This window comes from Telmatherina bonti (assembly GCF_933228915.1).
Source record: "Telmatherina bonti genome assembly, chromosome: 16".
Lineage (NCBI taxonomy): Eukaryota > Metazoa > Chordata > Actinopteri > Atheriniformes > Telmatherinidae > Telmatherina > Telmatherina bonti.
Genome location: NC_136614.1, coordinates 35,383,305 through 35,399,926, shown reverse-complemented (window position 1 = coordinate 35,399,926; position 16,622 = coordinate 35,383,305). Strand labels below are relative to the sequence as shown.

The window sequence follows — 16,622 nt, the reverse complement described above, 5'->3', positions numbered from 1 at the left end:
AAACATGAACAGAGCTCCTACTCTTATGCTTCTTTCATCTCCAAATCACAGGGTTTACCGTCGGGCCTGGGGGCCAGAACCGACCCACCAGAGTTCGGCCCATTGGATGAATGTGGTAAGTATGAAAATAACATAGAAATTATTAACTGCAACATTTTTTTTTTTAAAAAGTAACTGTAATATTGTAATAAAAGTAACTGTAATCTGTGCCCAGGTGAGGTTTCATGTTTTCCCAGGCAGGTAAGTCCTTCTTCTTCTCTGTTTCTGACTGAACAGGTGTGGCATGTACGATGAGGCGAGTCCAGGTGGGCAGGATTACTGCACACGTGTGGAAATGTACGTTTAAAATAGCTTGTAGATCTGGTAAAGTTTCTCTGATCATACCTGGGATTACATGTTTGATGATTTTGTCAAGTTGTCATGGTTTAATGTGGGCATTTTACTGGTTTTACTGGTTATGTGGAACCTGAACTGAAAGATTTTGGCACTGTGGAGCTAAACTAGGACCTGATAACGTAGAAAATCTGGGTTTTCTACTGGATTTACCATCAGATAAAGGAGGATGAACCACCGGGTCAGGTCTCTGGACAAACATGGTCATGACCTCATGACTCGCTCCAGTTTACCACTTTTTAGTATCATTACAGAACAACAAAATCCTTTCCTAAAAAACTGCCATACAACTGTACACATTGATGTTTTAGCCCTTTTTGTTCATATCTGCAATCAACTTCAGTCTTAATCAAACCTGAATTATTTGTTCGTATTAAAATTAATTGAATTCTTTAAACAATAAAAAAATATATAAAAAACATTTTGAAAGTTTTTTTTTATGTTCTGAAAATTAAAGAAAAAAAAAAAAAGACTTTAGTGTTTAAATTAAATCATAATCCAACCAACTTGTTTTATTAGGTTATTATTTGCCTTTGTCTCTATATTTTGTCCAGACTGTATATAAAAGATGGACGGAGACTCTGTGATGTCACCCGCAGGTTTCTGAAGAGCTGAATTTAACTCCGACCTGCCTGTAGCTAAGAGTTAACTGAGCTAATCCGGAGCTAACCGGAGCTAAACCAGCTAACCAGCTAACGCAGGTAAGCGGGCTAAAGCTAAGTCACACTGTTAAGAGGCTGAACCGCGGTTGTTCTTCTAGAAGCGGGACATCGGGTACCTGTCAATCAAAAGGACACGCCCCAAAACATGCCGAATTTTGAGATAAAATTAACGAGTGAGTTAGAAAAAATTCACTCCCCCACAGTTGTCATGAAGGTAAACCTGACCTATTAAACCTAAAAGGTTTTTTTTCTACCAGTCTTGTAAACATCTTTATTTCTGCTGTAAACATGTTTATTTCTGCTGTAAACATGTTTATTCCTGCCGGAAACATGTTTATTCCTGCTGGAAACATGTTTATTTCTGCTGTGAAGTTGGTCTTTTTAACATGGGAGTCTATGGGGATTCGCTCGGTTCTGGATCCCCTAGTGGATGAAGGGGGAACTGCAGGTTTTGGCTTCACGTTTACCCGCCAGAGTTTGCCGCTTAATCTTGTCTATAAAAATGATGACATCATATGATCAAATTGGCACTTAACTACATATAGTACCAGTCAAAAGTTTGGACACACTTTTCCATTAAATCCAGTGGCAAAGTGACTCCAAGCGTTCGACTGGTCGGCTATCTGCGTGCATCTTTGATTAGGGCTGAAGTTGTTTGAGTAAATCTGACCAAAGAAGATAAAAAAATATTAATCTGTGTAGTTTCATTGTTGATTTTTCCCGTCCTCAAATCACCTGGTAGGAAGATAAATGTTGACCTTGAAGAAAAAGAAACTGGAATTTCAACCTTCTTCTAGAAAAACACGTTCAAACAGAAATCCTTCAGTGTTAGGAAACCCAACCAGGATGGAGGCCAGAAACTGGAGGAAGATCAGCTGAAGGGACATGAAGTCCCTGATGGTGTACGAGCATTGCTGCTGGAGGTCCAGCAGAACAAGTCCAGTGAACCCGTCTGCATCAGAACCATGATACACTTTCTACAGAGCACCGATTCCAGAAACACGCCGCGTGGTGGAGTGGCCTTGTGAGTCCATGTTACCATGACAACACACACAAGGAGACGAGGCGAGTCCACACAGTGTTTTCACACAGTAGTGCAGGTTAGAAGGACCAGGCGGTGTTTCTGAGCTTTGCTCCGGTTCCGGAGCCGAGCAGCTTGGTTCTCCTCGCCGGTCTTCCTGCTGGGACATCTCCAGGATCTGCTGGTGGACTGGGCTTGTCATCTCATCTGAACTGGTTTTTCTATGGCTGGTTTTCTAAGCTGGGCCAACACCAGTAACGAGTTACAGGAAGAGAGAAGAAGAACTGCATCTGGTACCGCTGACGGTATGAAATGAGAAGGTTTAATGTCTCGTTGTCTCTACGCTGAGGACAGCGACTGAGGTTAGTCCCATCTTTTAAAATGATTCTATGCATCAAGTTGGAGGCCGGGGAGCCGGCGCTCAGACGTCCAGGTCGTCGGGGCGGGCCCTGCTGCTCATCCGGCTGCTGGCCCGGCTGCACGGCCGCGCGTCCATCAGCGCCAGCGGCTGCAGTTCGTGTCCCGCCGACGAGGACAGTTTCTTATGCTCGTGGGTGTCGTCTGGAAAGTCAAAGGCTTGAGCGTGGGAGTTGGAAATGGTGCTTCCCGCTCCGTTCTGACCCAGCCGGTTCTGTTCTGTGGAGTAGTTGGCCCAGTTCTGCTCGTTGGCTTGTTTGTTATAGTTACGGCAGGATCCAGTTCCTCGCTCCCCCGTGGCCAGCTTGTAGCCTGGGGGGGACATGGGAGAGAGGGGTGCCGTCGGGGAGGAGCAGCCGTTGTAGTAGGCATACTTGGTGGTGGACAGCTCTTTGGGGGTGGGGCTGAGGGTGCCCCCGCTGGGGTACAGGGTGGGCTGCTGCTTCCCCTTCACCCGGTCTTTGATCTGCTTGAAAAACACGTAGAAGAGCTCGATGACGTTGAGCAGCAGGGAGACCAGCGACACCACCAACATGAAGATGATGAAGACGGTCTTCTCTGTGGGGCGGGACAGGAAACAGTCCACCCGGTGGGGGCATGGAGATCTCTCGCAGGTGTAGACGGCGGACAGACTGAAGCCGTAAATGTACCACTGGATCACCAGGAAGCCCACCTCAAACAGAGACTTGAAGAAGATGCTGACGATGTAGGTCCTGAGGAGGGCCCCCTTCATCTTCACTTTGCCGTGCTCATCGATGCCGTACTTCAGCTTCTTCAGCTCGATCTTCTTCAGCGGGATGTCCACATCGCCTCCATCGTTCTGCACCGCTTTCAGCTCCTCCTCCTTCCTGTTCAGCTTCTGCTCCTTCCTGTTCAGGTAGAAGACGTGAGCCAGGTACAGGAGGGTGGGCGTGGAGACGAAGATGATCTGGAGGACCCAGAAGCGAACGTGGGAGATGGGGAAGGATTTATCGTAGCAGACGTTCTCGCAGCCGGGCTGCTGGGTGTTGCATTTAAAGGCAGACTGCTCGTCTCCCCACGCCGACTCCACGGCCGTACCCAGGACCAGGATTCTGAAGATGAAGAGGACCGACAGCCAGACCTTCCCCCCAGCGGTTGAGTACGCCTGGACCTTGTCCAGCAGACGACCCAGAGCGCTCCAGTCCCCCATGGTTGTGGAGCTGAAGACAGAAAACAGGATGAGGTGAGAAGGTGAAGCATCAACATCCAGAAACATCTGCAGAGGAGCTCCTCTGGTTGGTTTCTCTGATTAAACACACGCGCCTCTGCAGGAGAGGAAAGTCTGTTTCATGACACAACACATGACTGAACACGGGACGGAGGAACACGCTTTGGTCCCGGAGCCAACAGAACCGACAAGCAGAGAACGGTTCTTCCTCCAGGAAGTCCTGAATCTCAGCGTCCTGGTCCAGGTTTTACGGTCTGTATCCAGAACTGGGATTAATACCACACTTTTACACCTCCAGTCAAAAGTTTGGACACACTCTTCTGTTTAATCCAACAGGAAAGTGTGTCCAAACTTTTGACTGGTGATGTACTTTATTAGACTAGAGTATTATTCTGTCATTTTCTACACCACTTAGTCCAGTTCCAGCTCACAGGGAAGCTGGCGTCGAACCCAGCAGTCATCAGGTGAGAGGAACACCTGGACACGTCGCCAGTCCACCACCCTGTAGTACTGTACTTCATATTATACTGCACAGTACTATTAGCACTACTTCTGTCATATATCATATTACATTACATGATATATGACATGACATGATATTTACAATGTTTCACTATATTATAGATCAGGAATGATCAATAACCAACTGTTTATTTAAACATACATCATACAATAATACACAGTTTAACTCATTTTAGTGGAAAGCTTTACTCTGTATACTACTTTATGCTACTAATATTATGACATTGTTTATATTATACAATTCTTATCCTCCAACAATAATAATAATAGTGTTGCTATCAAAAGTATATGATTGATATTCCATCTATAAATATGACATTACACTGGGTTTAACCTGTACTTGGTGTGTACTGTACTGATGTCTTGACTTCACATCTGTTGTGTTTAATGATCCGTTTCTTCTGTCCTGCACCGGCGGTCGGCGACCAGCAGCCCGTGGGACAAAACTGGACCACCAGATTATACAGATTAAAACAATAAATACCTAAAATCCAGAGACGTGGTGATGTGGACCCTTTAAGACCCAGTAGGTCTGAATCACAGCGGGGTGTCGGAGCAGAGACAGTCAGCTGTGACAAACTTCCTGTTTTGCTTCAAGCTTTAGCAATAAAAACACCAGAAAGTCCTGCAGCTGCTTCACCACTGCTGGGCGAACCTGAAGCTGCTTGAGCCTGGAGGAACCACATCGCCCCAACCACCAGCTACCATGCTGCTGCAGCCTGTGTGTGTGTGTCATATATCATATATATATTATATATATAAGTACAGAAAAATTATCTAGATTTAATTGCAGAATGTTTGGCAGTACAGTTTCCTGGTACACGGCTTACACTGATGTGCACGGTACACACACACCCGTTACTAACTTACGTACTTGCTGTGATTTTTAGCCATTCTCAGACCTTTCTGCTGAGTGTAGGAAAAGCAACTATCAACAGGTCCAGAGAGTTCTGGTGATACTGGACACTTCAGGTGAGTAGCTGAAGGAAGGTTTAGCGTCCTTCAGCTAAACCTTTTTTTTTTATCTCTTTTTTACCATTTTAAACATAAATGCATTTTTCTAGACATTAATAAAACCTGAAATAATAATATTAATGTTTGTGTCTATTTTTATTTAAATCCATTAAAATCTATTTATATAATAAAGTTGCTTTTGGAATATTGCAACGTGTTTCATCCAGATTCATTTTGTACAAAGCCTGTAATTAATTACATCATTTTTCATCTATCATAATGATCAAATATATATATATATATATATATATATATATATATATATATATATATATATATATATATATATATATATATATATATATAGATATATATATATATATATATCTATATATATATATATATATATAGATATAGATATATACATACTAGTTGTGCTAAGAGTCGTGTTTATTATCTAAATGGTAATCATTCCAGCATTAAGTCTTAACAAACAGAGTGTGTGTAGCGGAAGGCTGCAGCAGGGGCCCGTGTGCTCGGCATCGCAGCGTGCACGTGGAGCCGAAGCAGTAACACAGTAATAACAGTCTGTAGTAAATGATGTTCATACTGAATAAATAACTTTATTAAAATACAGTTTTGTGGAAAATATAATAGTATAGCCAGGAAAATGTTTTGTTTAGTAGGAAACAGGGGGTTTGCGTGGTGAAGAAGTCCTCGTGGCCCACCCTGTCGACCCCCCCACATGGAAACACAGAAAACTGCTGTTTGTCCTTCATTTTCCCTCCAGAACAAACTAAGTTTTGTTTGTTTGTTTTGCATTTAGACCAGGATCAGGATCAGGTCTGAGAGTTCTTAGTGAACTCCTTCCAGCCTGTCCGCTGATGAAGCTCCACCTCCTGACCTGAAAGTGGGTTCTTCATCCACGTTTAGATGCAGAGCTGCTGAAACCACCAGGTGACCTGCCAGTAAACCTGGGAGGAATTAAAGCTGTGCTTTTCTAACAAACACAGCCAGTTCTGGGGCTCATTGCAGGGGGGGGGGGATTAACCCGTCCACGCTGAGGGAAAAACTTCAACCTGAAGGACCAGAAAACCTTTTCCTCAGGGCTTCACGTGTCATGTGACAATATTTAGACCTCCTTCAGACTGTGTCAAAGGTTGCAGACGTTAACAGCTCGCATTAGTTTCCAGCTTGTGGCACCAAATAATCATCCCTCCGCCGGGATTCCTCAGCTGCTTTTCAGCCTGAGAGGCTGCTTCCTGGCTGCAGGAGGGAAGGGAGGAGGGAAGGAACCAGGAGGGAGGACACGAGGAAAACAGGCTGGATTCAGGCTAAATCTGCTGCGGTGGACCTCCTTCCTCTCCTCACATCCACACACACACATCGCCAAAAGTCTGCCCCCATCCTGCTTCAATCCCTGTCAGATTACAGCAAGCAGGATCAAAACTGGGATCAGCGGGCCCTTCTAGAGGTTCTGAGTGGATCCTGGTGATCCAGCGGGCCCTTCTAGAGGTTCTGAGCGGATCCTGGTGATCCAGGGGGCCCTTCTAGAGGTTCTGAGCGGATCCTGGTGATCCAGCGGGCCCTTCTAGAGGTTCTGAGCGGATCCTGGTGATCCAGCGGGCCCTTCTAGAGGTTCTGAGCGGATCCTGGTGATCCAGCGGGCCCTTCTAGAGGTTCTGAGCGGATCCTGGTGATCCAGGGGGCCCTTCTAGAGGTTCTGAGCGGATCCTGGTGATCCGGCGGGCCCTTCTAGAGGTTCTGAGCGGATCCTGGTGATCCAGCAGCAACTAAACCTGAAACTGTTTAAAGGGAAAAAAAACTTTTCACATTCAGACGTGTTTGGAGAGAAAATGTCCAGAAGTCCAGAGGACAGAACTGGACCGTCTGACCGTCCAAAGCATGAGAAAAATAAAAGTAAAATCAACCAGAATCGAACTGTGGAGTTTCTGCTTCCAAACTTCCATCTGAAGAGGATTCAGCAGCTCAAACACTGGAGACATTTTCCTTCAGAGGACAAACGTGGATCAGGAACCTCCAAATGAACCTCATGCGCTCCCACTTAGGTTGCATTAAGCTGGTGGCAGAACATCCACCTCCTGACATAAACCTCCACCTCCTGACATAAACCTCCACCTCCTGAACCACCTCCTCCTCCTGAACCACCTCCACCTGCAGGGAGGTGAGAGGAGGTCAGACCCCAGCAGAGTGTTGCAGGTCTTCAGACCTTCAGTCCATCCCGCCACTTTCTACATGACTGGACCTGGACCTGGACCACAGCCTGAACTGATCATGAAGAAGACAAAGCAGAACAATGGAGACGCTCAGAGTCCCGCTCCGGACCCTGATCCGGTCTTTAATCACGGGACGGGGCCAAAACCGACTCCGGGACCCGAACTTTGCCGGAAACTCTGGATCTCTGACCAGAACACAGAACATTCCGTAAGACAGAACCAGGATCAGAGCCAGCAACCGGATGAAGTCCGGGACAGAGAAGTTCTGTCCTGGAGACGGAAAGAACCGGAATAAAAGGTCTGGAGTCCGCCTGGTTCCGACCCGTTTCATCTGGAGTTCTGCCTGAATAAAACTCACCTGGAAGGTTCTGGAGACGAAGAAAGCGGCCCAGCAGAACTTTGTCAAACCTTCAGTCTGGTGGGGTTTTATCCACGTGCGGGACCAGGACGGGAACTGAGCCCAACTTGTCAAACTTTCCTTATAAGAGTCCGTCCCAGTCAGCTGACCTGACGTCAGGAGAGGGGAGTCCACCGGAACCCCGAACCTCCCAATCCCCACCTACCAGCGGGACCGACCCGGTTCCACCGCCACTGAACGGACTCAAATTAGCCCAAAGTGAGTCCTGGTCCCGGTTCGGGTCAGTCGGAGTCCAGATGTGTGCAGCTGGAGAACAAACGCAAGTTGGTTCCTTAAACAGGAGAGAAACACGAGGAGCCGCAGCTTCTGCTGGACGTTAACAAAGTTCTGACAAAGTTCTGACCAAGTTCTGATAAAGTTCTGACAGAAACGATAAGTTTCAGAAAAGTTCTGACAAAGTTCTGACAAAGTTCTGACAAAGTTCTGACCAAGTTCTGATAAAGTTCTGACGGCGTTTTGATAAAGCTTATTAAAGTTCTGTTCGAGTTCTGACATGCTGATAGAGTTCTGATGGAAGTTTTTGTTCTGATTAAGTTTTGGCAAAATTCTCCTCAAGTTCCGGTTGAGGTCCAAAAGGTTCTTGTAGAGTTTTGATAAAGTTCTGATGAAGTTCTGACAAGGTTCTGATAGACGTTCTTATAGAACTCTGGTGGAAGTTTTGATGAAGTTTAGAAAAGTTCTGACTGTCTGATTGAGTCCAGATGAAAGTTCTAAAGATGAGAAAGATATGTTCTGAATAAGTTCTAATGAAGTTCTGTTAGTACAAATTAAGTTCTGATGGAGTTCTGAGTATATTCTAGCTAAGTTCTGATTCATTTCTGATAAAGTTCTGATGGAAGTTGTTATAGAGTTCAAATGGAATAATAATAACTTTCTGATCACTTTCTTACTAAATTCTAATAAAGTTCTGATACAAAAGTTCCGAAAGAGTTCTGATGAAGTTCTGTTAAAGTTCTGATGAAGTTCTGTTAAAGTTCTGAAAGAGTTCTGATGAAGTTCTGTTAAAGTTCTGAAAGAGTTCTGATGAAGTTCTGTTAAAGTTCTGAAAGAGTTCTGATGAAGTCCAAATGAAAGTTCAGATAGTTTTGACAAAGTTGTGATGGAAGAGCTGAGAGTTCTAATAAAGTTCTGACGGATTTCTGATTAAGTTCTGATGAAGTTGTGACAAAGGTCTGATAAAAGTTCTGATTGATTTCTAATGAAGCATTGAAAAGAATTTTAATAAAGTTCTGATGAAGTTAAACAAAGTTTTGGTTCTATTTCAGATCTGAACGATGTGGACTAGAAGTTCTGGTGTTGCCTAAAACAGTTCTGGTGAGCTGAAACCATCAGATCTCATTGTCTTCCTCGTCTTTCACCTGAACATCCCCCCTCAGTACTTCTGACAGAGTACTGAGAATACTCCGACACAGTTTTAATAAAGTACTGAGAGAGTTCAGATGAAGTACTAACGAAGTTCTGATGTAGACATAAGCAACATAGAGAACCTCCCTGGTAAATAGCTCCACCTAGTGGCGGGGAAAAAGCAGCGCAGGTTTTTATACTGAAGTATTTTAAACGTACTCTAGTATACATCTGAAATAAGTACTAACTAGCTGAAATCCACTGGTTTCTGTCCCTGGTTAGTTGGTTTCAGTTAGCAGTAAAATGCAGGTAAAGTCTGGAGTTCTTTCACAGAAATTCACCAGAGCTCAGATAAGGACCTGCTCCCTCACAGATGTGATGTGACCTTCACCAATGTCTCTGTCTCTAACCTCCCACACAGAGACTGAATTCAGCTTGATGGAAACTCTTCCCATAGATTGAATGTGGGGTAAGAGAGAGAGAGAGAGATAAAGAGAGAGAGAAAGAAGCTCAGTGTATCAGGAAATGTCCCTCAGCAGTCTAAACCTATAGCAGCATAACTAAGGGATGCTAACCATCCCTAGCTATAGGACTTATCAAAAAGATAAGTCTTCAGCCTAGTCTTAAAGGTGGGGAGGGTGTCTGCTTCCCTAACACTAACTGGGAGCTTATTCCATAAGAGAGGGGCCTGATAACCAAAGGCTCTGCCTCCTGCTCGGCTCTTTGAGACTCTAGGAACCACAAGTAAGCCTGCAGTCTGCGAACGAAGTACTCTACTTGGTATATAAGGAACTATGAGGTCTTTGATATATAGTGGTGCCTGGTTGTGGAGGGCTTTATATGTAAGGAGAAGGATTTTAAATTCTATTCTAGATTCAACAGGCAGCCAATGAAGAGAGGCTAAAACTGGAGAAATATGATCTCTCCTGCTGGTTCTGGTCAGGACTCTGGCTGCAGAATTCTGGATCAGCTGAAGGCTTTTCAGGGCATATTTAGGACAGCCCAGTAATAGAGAGTTACAGTAATCTAGTCTCGAAGTAACAAAAGCGTGAACCAGTTTTTCTGCATCACTCCGAGACAGAATGTCCCTAATTTTGGCTATATTACGTAAATGAAAGAAGGCTGTTTTAGTAACCTGCTTAATATGTGGGCCAAAGGACAGGTCCGAGTCAAATATTACTCCAAGGTTTCTCACTGTAGCACTGGAAGCTAAAGTAATGCCATCCAGGTTCATTACAAAACCGGAAAATTTAGCTCTGAGTTTTTCAGATCCAACGAGAATTACTTCAGTCTTATCTGAGTTTAAGAGGAGAAAATTTCTAGACATCCAAGTCTTTATGTCTATGAGACAATTTTGTAGCCTATTGGGCTGATTTGTTTCATCTGGTTTAAAGGATAAGTATATCTGAGTATCATCTGCATAACAATGAAAGTTTATTCCATGTTGTCTAATAATTTTGCCTAAAGGGAGCATATATAGCGTGAAGAGTATTGGTCCAAGTACAGAACCTTGAGGAACTCCATGACTTACTGTAGTTTGTGAGGAGGACTTGTCATTTACATGAACAAACTGAAGTCTATCAGATAAATATGATTTAAACCAGCTTAACGCTGTACCTGTAATTCCAATCACCTGTTCTAGTCTCTGTAACAGAATGTTATGATCGACTGTATCAAATGCAGCACTAAGATCAAGCAAGATAAGTACGGACACAAGTCCTTTGTCTGAGGCCATAAGAAGGTCATTAGTAACTTTCACCAATGCCGTCTCAGTGCTATAATGAGCTCTAAATCCTGACTGAAACTCCTCGCATAAATTATTTCTGCTCAGGTGGGCATGTAGCTGAGCTGAAACTATTTTCTCCAGAATTTTGGACATAAACGGGAGATTAGATATAGGTCTATAATTTGCTATCACCTCTGGATCCAGAGATTGCTTTTTAAGTAAAGGCTTGATTACAGCAGTTTTAAATGATTGTGGTACATATCCTGTCACTAAAGACATATTGATAAGATTTAGTAGTGATGTATTAATTAAAGGGAAAATGTCCTTAAAGAGGCTCGTTGGGAGAGGGTACGTTCACACTACAGGCTGAAGTGACTTAAATCCAATGTTTTTGCCCCTATGCGACCTGGAACCGATCTTTTCTTAACAGTCTGAACGACACAGATCTTTTTTGAATGCGACCCAGGCCGCTTGGATATGTGGTCCTAAATCCGATATGTATCTGATCTTTTGCCATGCGACTTCAGTCTGAACGGTCAGGTCGCATTAATTCGACGGACACACGACAAATGTCATTATTCTGTGTTTATTGTTTATGAACTCTTTATCGGTAAATGCGCTCACATCACTCTCCCACCAATCCTGACTGCGACTCCTCTCTACAGTTATTGCTGCCACAGCTCCACAAAAGTCCTTGACCAAAACTTTTACTTTCCTCCTCTGTAAACGTCTCCTTAAAACAAACCTAGTCTTTCACAATGTTGTGGCTACGGTTGGACAAAACTTTTAAAATAGCAAATGCTCTGCTGCCATCAATATTTACTTCCACAAGCACAAAGATGTCACAACGCACGCTCACTGCACATTGCCGTGTCTTCTACGCATGTGGGACGCTTCTGGTGCGCATGAGGCTCATACAGGAGATCACATACAAGTCACATTTGATCGGAAATGTGAACGGACTTTCAAAAAATTCGGTTTTCACAAAAACATCCGACATGAGCAGCAAGCCCTGCAGTGTGAACGTAGCCTAAGATACAGTTGGATGGTTTAGATGAAGCTTTTAGTAATTCAGAGGGTTGGACAGGACAGAAACTATTTAGACACAAGTCAGATCCTGGTTCTAGGGATGCTTCGGAGACCACAACAGGCTCAACATTATAAGTAGAAGGAAGAATATTTTAAGTAGTAAGCCTAGCTACAGTGCTGAAAAAAGACAGAGGGGTGTTTTTGTTTTCCTCTATCAATGATGAATAATAAGCTGTTCTTGCCGTACGTAAGGCTTTTTTGTATACGATTAAACTTTCTTTCCAGGTTAAGTGAGACTCCTCTAGTCCTGATGAACGCCATCTGTTTTCCAAACGCCTTGACGCCTGTTTTAGAGCTCGAAGCTGGGAATTAAACCAGGGAGCCTTCATAATCTTACCTAATTTCTTCTTCTTTAGGGGAGCAACATTATCCAAGGTTGTACGCATTGAAGCTGTTATAGTATCAGCATGTTGATCAATCTGAGCAGGAGTAAGGCTTAAAGGGGGACTCTCAGTCATGCTAACACATGCTAGAGGGGAAAAATTGATTCAATTGATTGTTTAAATTTTGTAATATTATTGTCTGATAAACATCTACTATAGTAGAATTTATTTTTGGTCAGTGAGTAATCAAATAAAGTGAATTCAAAGGTAAATAAGAAGTGATCGGACAAGACAGGGTTTTGAGGAAAAACTTTGAGCTTATCAGTCTCAATACCAGATGTTAGAACCAGATCAAGAGTATGACCATGAGAGTGAGTGGCTCCATTGACATTTTGTGAAAACCCAGTTGAGTTTAGAATAGAGCTAAAGGAAATGTTTAAACTATGATTTTCATCATCAACATGAATATTAAAATCACCTAGTACAATGACTTTATCAGTAGTCAGCACTAACTCAGACAAGAGATCAGAGAATTCGGTCAGAAACTCGGAGTAAGGTCCAGGTGGACGATACACTAATGCTAAAAGGAGCGGTTTCTCTGGATTCCATTTTGGATGAGATAAATTTAATGTCAGGAATTCAAAGGATTTATAGTTAGTTTTGAGCTTAGGACTGATCAATAATTCTGACTGAAAAATAGCTGCAACACCTCCTCCTCTTGACCGTTCTTTTGAGTTGCAGTCAGGAATCTGACTCTTGTCTCTTCTCCTGGTTGTGTGATCATTCATGCTGCAACCGTCTGGGTAAAACCACGTGGCGGAAAGTCAGAAAAAGACACACAAAGTATCTGAAAGTCTAACGGCTCTTTCAGGATTGTAGCAGAAGATCTCTACATTTGAGGATTTTAGCTTTTGGTTGTTCTGTCAGATCAACATCTTGACACTTTAAATCATCTCATTGATTTATTTCATATCTATCATCCTGATTTACAGATCTCATCTCTGACTGGAAACCATGGAAACACCACAACAGAAGAATTCATTCATTTATTACAACAGTTTCAAGTTTATATATACATACATATATATATATATATATATATATATATATATATATATATATATATACATATATATATATATATATATATATATATATATATATATATATATATATATATATATATATATATATATATATATTTGAAAAATTGTGTTTAAATCAAGTTTAATAATGAAAGTTTTTCCTTTTTGACATTTTCCAACTGCAGCATGATTTCTTTCAGAGAAGATGAACCTTCGGTCAGTCCGTGTTCAGAAAAAGGTCAACCCAGAGAATGAAGAAGCAGATGTTGCTATGTGACATGCAGGTTCAGGTTTCCTTTTCCTTCGGCTCGTTTCCGAGGCCCACCTGGCCGTGGGAGGGCAGAGGCAGCAGGGGGAAACCTCCACGCTGGCTGCTCTTGGCCTCCCAGGCTGGGTTTGATGGCGGGTCCTGAGAACTGAGCGCATGCTGCTGACCTGCAAGTCGTTTCCTGCTTCTTCGCCTCTGGTTACAGATCAGGTAAATGATCTCAACCACGTTAAGGAGCACTGAAACGCCTGAAACTCCAAACATGAAAAAGGTAAAGACGGTCTTCTCTGTGGGCCGGGAGATGTAACACTGGGCTCCAGTGTAGCGGGCACACGGTGGAGACAGCTGACAGTGGTAGAAGACGTCCATGAACACAGAGCCAAAGATGTAGAACTGACCCACACTGAAACCCACTTCCAGAAGGATCTTAACAATCAGCTGGATCATGTAGGTGCAGAAGAGGATTCCTCGTATCTTCACCTTCCCTCTGTCATCCATGTACTTGGGTTTCATCAGAATGCTTCCCTGAGTTGCCTCTTTCAGCTGCTCCATCAGTCGCTTTTCTTTGTGAATGATGTGAACAGCGTGGCCGAGGTAGACCAGCGTGGGTGTGGACACAAATGTGATCTGCAGGACCCAGTAATGGACGTGGGAAATAGGGAACTTGGCGTTGTAGCAGGCATGTTTACATCCTGGTTCCTGTGTGTCGCAGTAGAACTCTGACACTTCGTCTCCCCAGACTTTGTCTGCTGCTGCACCCAAAACGAAGATCCTGAAGAGGAAGAGGACGCTCATCCAAATCTTCCCCACCACAGTAGAGTGGGACTGGACTTTGTCGAGCAGGGAGGACAGGTAGGACCAGTCACCCATGGTTCCAAGCCGAGTTCTGAATCAGAGGGAGACACAGAGACAACAGCCTGAAAATGAGATGAAAACTCACAGAAGTTTGTTTTTTCTGAAGCAGACGGAACCAGTCTCTGCCCTCCATTCTGGGTGAAGTTACAGATGATATAATAACTCTTCTATAATAACTCTAAAAATAACTGATAATAACTCTGAAAATAACTCTGATAATAACTCTGAAATTCTGTCTACAAAGTTGTACTGTCTACAATACGTCATAGACATACACATTGTACTGTCTGTGATAAATCATAGACATACACGTTGTAGGGATACGTCGTAGAAAAGTGACGTTTTCTCAGTCATGATTTGTTGTGCAGCTTCTTCTGCCTACAGTTTCTGGTTGACAACATTGTGGTCCATGTCTACATCTGGACCGAGGGGTCTGCAGGGTGGACAGCAGCTGCCAGGGGCGGCGCTGGCCCGGAAGGATGCTGCCTCGGGGGCTTGGACCCCCAGCTGCTTCAGCTGCTTTCTGCTGCAGTTAGACTTTAACTTTCTTCAACTTCAATCTACCCAGATTTTTATCCACTGAATAACTTTAAATCATGTTATGTGGTCTGCAAAGAAGTTCGGTTTCACTTTGATTTGTTGGTTCAGAGCAGGGGTGTTCAAAGTCAACGTTCTGCAGGTTTTCCGTGTATCCCTGCTCCAACACACCTGAAATCCGTGACTTCCTGTTGGCTGTTGGATTCATTGTAAGCCAGGTCAGTTGGAGCAGGGATACATGGAAAGCTTGCGAGGACAGTGACCCTCGAGGACCAACTATGGGCTTTGGAGCCAGAGAGACATTTAATAGCAGTGATGGGACTTCTGGCTCTTTGAAAGGAGCCGTTTATTCAGGAGCCGTTCGCTTCAAAGAACTGTTCAGAAGACTGACTCATTTATGTTATTTGCATTATTTTACAAGACCAACATTTTAATAGTAAAATAAACCCTAGAATGAGGGCTACACCACAATTTAAGTCATATCAGACACATTGAGCCTAATTATTTGTTGATCAAGAATTATAATAAATATTATTTGTGTAAGTCTACATGGAAAAATTCATCCACATCATACTTTTTTTTTTTTTTAACTTTTTTCATCTCTCTGACTTGGCTTCCATCAATCACAGTGAAGATCTTTTCAAAAGGTTCAGTTCATTCGTGACCATCACATCACCATTTAAAAGGTTGAAAAGTAAAACTGATAATAAATCAGAACCGATACAGATGAGACTTTTCAGGAACCAGAAGCCACAAATGAGGCTGATGAGATGTTCAGTAAGGCAACTTAAACCCAGTGACTCTCTTCTATACGTAACCAGTAAGGTCCCGCTGGGAACCAAGTTGCAGTTAAGATGGCAGCACAAATTATTTTACAACAAATCACATTTTTCATTGAGGGAAGCTCAGACTAAAGGAAGAGTCATCAGACTTTATCAGTCAGGTGACGTTAAAATCCATTTTATTGGTATCTTATCACATATTTAGAGAGAAAGGATTAATAATCCCAGTGTACCGAGAACTGGGCTACCAGAACCAGTGGTTTGGAGGCGCTGGGGTGTGTGGTAAGAGTTCAGGAAGTGAGACGGCCTGAAGCATATTGATCTTAAAAGCTACAAATGGGATTCAAAACAACTGAGATGAACAGATTCTTCCTCAGCCACGAACACATTCATAAAAAGATGGTAGAAATAAGAAACATACTCGCCTGTCGGGGCTCAGCCTTTAGAAATTCTCTGCCATGAAGCCATCACTGAGGAAGCAGGACAGAAAACTCAGCGAACTGAAACTTTGCCGTCAGACTTAAGTAGTGTTGAGAAAGGTGGGCTTGGTCTGACCGACTCACCCATGTCTATCACAATCTGCTGACAGCAGCTTCTCCTTTCCTTCAGTAACGCTGATGACAAAACTTTAGCAGCAACTGGAAAGGGAGAAGGGACGATCCCACATTTTTCTTTTATCACCTCATTAAGGCAGGTGGATTTCTGAGACCAACCCTGTTTTTATGAAATATTCCTGCGTAAAAAGGATCATTTCATCATGTTCCCGATGACTTCTGTCAAAGGAAAACCTCACTTTCTTT

At 43.3% G+C, this 16,622-nt stretch overlaps 2 protein-coding genes across 2 annotated transcripts; both read right to left on the bottom strand.

Moving 5' to 3' along the window:
• Positions 1-2,483: 2,483 nt before the first annotated feature.
• gja1b (gap junction protein alpha 1b) lies at positions 2,484-7,836 on the bottom strand. Its single transcript, XM_079255478.1, has 2 exons — positions 7,754-7,836; positions 2,484-3,674 (listed from the first exon to the last, which is right to left on the bottom strand). The coding sequence occupies exon 2, from the start codon at positions 3,662-3,664 to the stop codon at positions 2,498-2,500; it is 1,167 nt and encodes a 388-aa protein (XP_079111604.1). The 5' UTR covers positions 3,665-3,674; positions 7,754-7,836; the 3' UTR covers positions 2,484-2,497.
• A 5,731-nt stretch (positions 7,837-13,567) lies between these two features.
• Positions 13,568-16,296, bottom strand: LOC306767456 (gap junction Cx32.2 protein-like). Its single transcript, XM_079255479.1, has 2 exons — positions 16,244-16,296; positions 13,568-14,534 (listed from the first exon to the last, which is right to left on the bottom strand). Exon 2 carries the CDS (start codon positions 14,516-14,518, stop codon positions 13,667-13,669), a length of 852 nt encoding a protein of 283 aa, XP_079111605.1. The 5' UTR covers positions 14,519-14,534; positions 16,244-16,296; the 3' UTR covers positions 13,568-13,666.
• Between the last annotated feature and the right edge of the window lie 326 nt (positions 16,297-16,622).

Coding starts and splice junctions, on each gene's coding strand:
- gja1b (XM_079255478.1), bottom strand. CDS start 3,664: ATGGGGGACTGGAGCGCTCTGGGTCGTCTGCTGGACAAGGTCCAGGCG.
- LOC306767456 (XM_079255479.1), bottom strand. CDS start 14,518: ATGGGTGACTGGTCCTACCTGTCCTCCCTGCTCGACAAAGTCCAGTCC.